This window comes from Nansenia antarctica, assembly GCF_963989245.1.
Source record: "Nansenia antarctica genome assembly, chromosome: 12".
NCBI classification, from domain to species: Eukaryota; Metazoa; Chordata; class Actinopteri; order Argentiniformes; family Microstomatidae; genus Nansenia; species Nansenia antarctica.
In genome coordinates this window covers 2704920-2711574 of record NC_137682.1, presented here as the reverse complement: position 1 = coordinate 2711574, position 6655 = coordinate 2704920, and the positions used below count along the sequence as shown (strand labels likewise).

Below are 6655 nucleotides of genomic sequence, written 5' to 3'. Positions count from 1 at the left end.
GCATTTCCCCCCCTTTGAGCTGTAGGCCATGGCACTTATTAAAGTGAAAAAACTGAAGCAAGATTACCGCCAAATAAAGGACCACAACAACCGCAATGGAGTATATACTTTTCCGCTGAACATACTATAAAATAAACGAGTTCCCCTTGGCCAAAGCTTAGCCTACTCCAATGCTCACATTTCAACTGCCATCAAAGACATACTTAGCGTCTGCCGTCTGTATAACTATTCTTTGAAAGATAATCGGTCATGTTGACAACTGAGAAATTCTCATACCAATTTAGTTATAATATCCTCACCGTGCTAATTTAAGATCAGCATTCTGATTCGCGTCTTATGTGTACATTGTGTCTTACGTCTTATGTCTGTACATTTTGTGTAAGCTTCATTTGACCCCAGCCAGACATATCCCACTATAATATGCAAAGTGACACGAGGTATTAACACACACAGAAGTAGTTTTCGTTCCTTTTAATTTTATTACAAAAACAAAAACATCAGGACTCTGAAATTAACAATACAACAGTCTACCTATCCAGGATGAACAAAGAGAGAGAGGGGGGGGGAGGAAAGGGAGAACAGTGTATGGGTTTGTGTGTGTGTGTATGTATATGTGTGTACCCCCCCCCCCATAAAAAAAAAGAAAGAATCATCATAAAACGGAATCAAAAATGGATATCAACATGTCAAACAAATGTCATTACAAATAAACTGTCCAATAAGAAAGCGCCAGGGGTAGTAACAATGTGGAAAAGGGGTGTGGGGACGTGGGAGGGAGGTGGAGGGGGGAGGTATCTTAGTTTCACAAAATCTTATAAAACGCTTGGCAGAAGATGTCATCACTTCTTTCTAGCTCTATTAGTTTAGAAACAATTCAACAGAAAACAAATGTTTGCAATAAAAACCCTTTCGACACACACGCACACACACGCACACGCACACACACGCGCGCACACACACACACACACACACGCGCACACACACACACACACACACTCACACACACCTGACCCTGCAGGAAGGGATTAGGGAACACCTAGGCAGGAATAGAGGAAAGAAGGAATAAACAAAGAATGAAGTTGTGTCTGTTCGCTGGTAGAATATTACCATCATACACAACACTGTCTAACACAAAATCAGGGGGTTCTACCTCTATATACATATAGTGTGTGTGTGTGAATCAAGGTCGAATCAACTATGTTTTGGCAGTATGCATGTGTGAAGGAGTGTGTGTGTGTGCGTGTGTGTGTGTCTGTGTTGATGCTGATAATGTCTTGTTGTAATGTCATTTAGTGCCGTCGTTTCTTCTTGCTGCTGGGGGGCGGAGCTGACGACCGACTGACCGGCTTCCGCTTCCTATTGTTGACGGCGGTCTCCTCCGTGTCCTCGTAGTGACTCTCCTTGTCAGCTGTGTAGAGGGGGACATATTGGTTAATCAGGGTATATACAGGGATCTAAGTGACAGTTGACACTAGAACAGCCGTGTCTATGTTACCTACTCAGGGTATATACAGGAATCTTGAGGTTCATTTCAATACCTTTCTAAGACTTTTTAAAGACCATGTCAATATTCTTCCAGACCTCACCGCCACTTGGAGCTGTAACCGTTTACATCAGTGACACCTTTAACTTAACAGTTTTAGTTCGCAATAGACTAGACCGCTATCATACAACACAATTTTCAGTTCATCTTAGTTTTTTTTTAAATAAAACTAATAAATTCACAAACTTTTACTAGTTTTTAGGAATCAAGCTCTTTGGACAGAGTCTAATTCGGAAAAATACCTACAAAATTCAAGACCTCATAAAATTGTGATAAGACTTTTTAATACTTAAGGGTCTTGGTTTTCCCAAAATTGATTTATCAACTTTTAATACTTTTCAAGACACCGCGGATACCCTGTTAATGCTGAAAACAGACCCAGTGAGATGTAACTGAGTTTAGTACAGCTAGTTCAGTCTAGTTTAGTACAGCTAGTTCAGTCTAGTGTAGTACAGCTAGTTCAGTCTAGTTCAGTCTAGTTTAGTCTAGTTTAGTCTAGTTTAGTACAGCTAGTTCAGTCTAGTTTTAAGTGTAGCCTCCCACAGCCATCCAGCTCCTAAATGCTGCTGCCCCCCCCCCCCTGACCTGACCCCTATCTATCTACCCTCCCTCCACCCCCACCCAGAGAGCTTTGGACTGTCTGGACATGAACACTTGAACACTTGATCTTTGCACTTCTTATATTTATATTATTTATGACTCTTGCACTATGATGTTGGTTTGCACTGTCTTGTCCTGTCTTGCACCTGTCCTGCTGTAAACCCGTGCTCCACTGTCCCAAACCAAATTCCTAACATGTTTACATGTCATGGCAATAAAGTCTTCTGATTCTGATTCTGATTCTCACCTTTCCTGGCCTCCTCCTCCAGCTCATCCCAGTCTTTCCCACTCTCCTCCTCACTGCCCAGGGACGCACTGAAGTCTGAGGAGGAAGACCAAAACAAAGTTACGAGGAGGTGTATGACATGTACATATTTTTGCATAAATATGAGAGGCAGAATGTCAAAATCTTCAAGTTAGAAGAGAATCTGCATGTGTGTGTAAGATGGAACTTACCCGAGTCCTCTGACTCCGAGTCGTAATCTTCATCGCTGTCTTCCTCCTCCGCCGCGGTCTCGTCTGCGGAGGGGTTGAATGTCTCGTCCTCCATCTCTGACTCTGAGTCGTCTTCTGCACCCTCTCCCTGAGTGAGGTAGAGACACAGAGAGAAAGCTCGGTTAAACCAGGGTATATACAGGAATCTTGAGGTTAATTTGAAAGTGACAGTTGGATCTAAGTGACAGTTGGATCTAAGTGACAGACAGTTGACACTAGAACAGCCGTGTCTATGTTACCTACTCAGGGTATATACAGGAATCTTGAGATTAATTTCAATACCTTTCTAAGACTTTTTAAAGACCTTGTCAATATTTTTCCAGACCTCACCGCCACTTCGAGCTGTAACCGTTTACATCAGTGACACCTTTAACGTAACAGTTTTAGTTTGCAATAGACTAGACCACTATCATACAACACGATTTCCGGTTCATATTTGTTTTTTAATAAAACTAATAAATTCACAAACTTTTACTAATAGTTTTTAGGACTCAAACTCTTTGGACAGAGTCTAATTCAGAAAAATATCTACAAAATTCAAGACCTCATAAAATCGTGATAAGACTTTTTAATACTTATTACGGGTCTTGATTTATCAACTTGTAATACTTTTCAAGACACCGCGGATACCCTGGAGAAAGCTTGGGTCAAACATGCACTCTCGCCCCTGACCTGTCTCGCTACAACAGCTCAGATGAGACAGGTTTCATCCTGTGGGTATATCTGTGTAGGAGCGTTTTTGGCTCCCTATTTTCTACGTTTTTGTTACTGTTATTAAAAATATATATATAATGCTGCCTATATGCTGTTATTCATGTCTAATCTGAACCAGCTCACCCCAATCGGTAATGTGTATTGTCTATGTTCATGTCTAAAAAAATCAATAAAAAGAATCAAGAAAGATAAAGGTTTAATCTGTCGTTCTTACCTCACTCTCTGGGTCTAAGAAAGACCAGCCCCCTTGTTCAAAGAAGCCCTCGGGATCGTCCACGATGGTCTTCATGATCTTAGTCCAGTTCAGAGACTGGACCCCCTCCGTGTATTTGATATCACACGAGCTGGGCACACAAAGAGAGTGGGAGACACTTTAGAAGCTGAACATTTACCAACGTCTGGTATCTAGTTAGTTTTATCGAGTTAGTTTGCTTGAATCTTGTTTCAGGCACAATGTTTCTCCGAAAATGATCACATAATAAATAAATAAAATGTATACTTAAAAAATAAATAAATGTAAAGCTTCAAGTTTGCTGCCACAACTTTCAACCAGACATGTTAATAATTCAAAATTAAGACTTACAGTCTTATTAAGACTAAGTCCATTGCCTATTACAGCATTGAGTGCAGTGGTAGAAAAATCGGAGGACAAGGCTCATTGTAATGCGTGGAAGGGAATGAGGAATATTATCTAAACACACGTCTGACACCCTTCCTCATTCCATTCATTACAATGACCCCATACAAATTCCGCCGACCTAGGTCGTGTGGTCATTAAACGATTCATTCATTAAACGATTCATTCATTCATTCGTTCATTCAGTCCTCTGAGGAGCCACTTACTTGAGCCACTCCTTGATTGGATCCAGGGAGTTGACTGGCACAGCGTTGATCATCGTGACCTTCTTACTGTAGTCTTTATAAACGATGACCACGTCGAAGTTCTTCAAGTGGAACTGGACTCGCTCAAAGTGAACACACTCCACCTCGTCCAGGGTGACCACGAACGGCGGCTGAGTGGACAGAAAGAAAGAGGGGGATGAATTATAAAACAAGAATAGAAAGAGGTGGCGGGGAGAGGAGAGGTTGGACACAACAACAAGTGAATGTAGGCAGACACACACACACACACACACACACACACACACACACACACACTTACCCACTCAGTGACGTTACACAGGGAGCTAGATGTGGGCTGTAAGAGGCAGGTACTCCTGTAGGGGGCGCCCTGGAACCTGAACACAAACAGACTCGAGTCATGTCCTCTGTCAACCAGTCTTCATCAAACTAACGTACCATACTTTCAAAAGCTCACCTAGCAACAAAAGGCTTAATACACCCTCTCAAACTAAACCCCCCTTTCTTATATAATATATTTCTTATAACGTATCCAAATCAAAGTCCTCATCCTCACATACAAAGCCCTCCATAGCCTGGCCCCCCCTTACCTGACTGACCTCCTTCTCCCCCACCGCCCTACCCGTAAGCTCCGATCCTCATCCATTGTTCCCCTCACTGTCCCACCCTCAAAACTCAAAGGCTTCGGTCACCGTGCCTTCTCACGAGCTGCACCCCGCCTCTGGAACACTCTCCCTCAACCACTCAGAGACTCACCCCCACTCCTCACTTTTAAATCCCACCTCAAAACCTACCTGTTCTCCCACGCCTACAGCCTCCCCTACCCCTAGCCATCTCCCCCGCTCCATCCATAGTTCACCCATTCATCTCCCTCCCCCCTTCCTTCCTTCCTTCCTTCTCACCCGAGGTCTCTGAAGGGAACTTCGAACTCCAGCTCCTCCTTGGTGAGCGTCTCCACCTTCTCGATGAAGTTCTTGAAGGCGGACTTGAGCTTGTGCCTCATCTCCCGCTCCATCTGCTCGGCGTACAGGTCGTCGCGGTCGTGCATGTGTTGGTGCTTGCCCAGGTCCGTGGTGATCTCGCCCACCTCTGTGTAGAACTGCACGTCCGTGTGACGCTTCTTACCAAACATGATGGCGTTCTGACGGGGGGAGAATAGGAATACAGTAATTGATTATTTGTTTGGATATATGTGTTTATTATAATTGGATATGTACAAACACGGGGGGGGGGGGGGGAGGAGAAGGGAGGAGAGAGAAAAGGTTATCTTTGTGGTTTCTTCACAAAGCTTTAATGAGGGAGCTACAAAGCCAGACCATGTGGTGAACGGGGGGGGGGGGGGGGGTCACTTGAACTTGAACTGAACACACACACACACACACACACACACACCTTGAGGTGGAAGTGCAGTACGATGATCATCTCGCCGTCGCAGGGCTGAAAGACGGAGTGTTTGATGTTGTTGTAGAGGATGTCCACTTTGTCCCCGCGGACTGACGTGAAACGGAAGCCTGGAGGGAGAGACAGAGACACACGTGAGTTCCTTAACCCTGACCACCACACGCATACAGTCGGGTGCAAACATGTGGGCACCCCCAGTCAAAATGCCTTTTACAATCAATATCTAAGTGAAAAGAAGCAAAGATAACCTAAAAATGGTACAAAGTTAAACATGACACGTTTCATCACATATTAAAGCAAGATGATTTTTTTAAATTTACTTTCTACAGTTTCAAAATAATAAAACAAGGAAAAAGGCCTTGGGCAAAAGTTTGGGAGCCCTGTCAGCTAGTACTTTGTAACTTCTCCTCAGCCAACCATAACAGCTTGCAAACGCCTTCCTGTAGCCAGCTAAGAGTCTTTCAATTCTTGTTTGGGGAATTTTCCCCCATTCTTCCTGGCAGAACACCTCTAGCTCCGAAATATTCTTCGGCCTTCTTGCATGCACGGCATGTTTGACATCTCTCCACAGACTGTCAATAACATTCAAGTCTGTTAGTAATCTTCTTCTCAAAAGGTAACAAAGAATAATACAAAAGGGTTCCCATTTCCTGTAAAAGTAAATAAAAGAAAAAGAAACCTTGCTTTAAAATGTACTAAAAGGTGTCATGTTTAACTTTGTAGCATGTAGTGTTCAGGTTTGCTTTCAATCTCTTGGAGATTAATTGTAACAGACATTTAAACCAACCAGGGGTGCCCAAATTCTTGCACCCCTGTACGCATTCAACACACACCTTTCTTCCCCCATCTACCCCATTCTGTCATCCCACTCCCCCCCCTGGCCTTCTCTCGGTCAAATCCACACCTAATGGTAAATGGACTGACTCATATAGCGCCTTTATCCAAAGTGCTTTACAACGGCCTCTCATTCACCCATTCACACACACATTCACACACCAATGGCGGCAAGCTACCATGCAAGGCGCCGGCCGGCCCGCTCAC

General features: G+C 43.6%; 1 protein-coding gene across 1 annotated transcript in view; it reads right to left on the bottom strand.

The window, feature by feature from the left end:
* Positions 1–510: 510 nt before the first annotated feature.
* The window catches only part of supt16h (SPT16 homolog, facilitates chromatin remodeling subunit), a 21033-nt gene continuing 14888 nt past the window's right edge, over positions 511–6655 (bottom strand). Inside the window, exons 17-24 of the mRNA XM_080543302.1 lie at positions 5606–5724; positions 5116–5354; positions 4515–4590; positions 4196–4365; positions 3567–3696; positions 2600–2726; positions 2391–2465; positions 511–1408 (exon numbers count right to left, since the gene is read on the bottom strand). Coding sequence (XP_080399428.1) covers positions 1290–1408; positions 2391–2465; positions 2600–2726; positions 3567–3696; positions 4196–4365; positions 4515–4590; positions 5116–5354; positions 5606–5724 — 1055 coding nt within the window. The 3' untranslated portion in view covers positions 511–1289. The remainder of the gene's footprint in view (positions 1409–2390; positions 2466–2599; positions 2727–3566; positions 3697–4195; positions 4366–4514; positions 4591–5115; positions 5355–5605; positions 5725–6655) is intronic.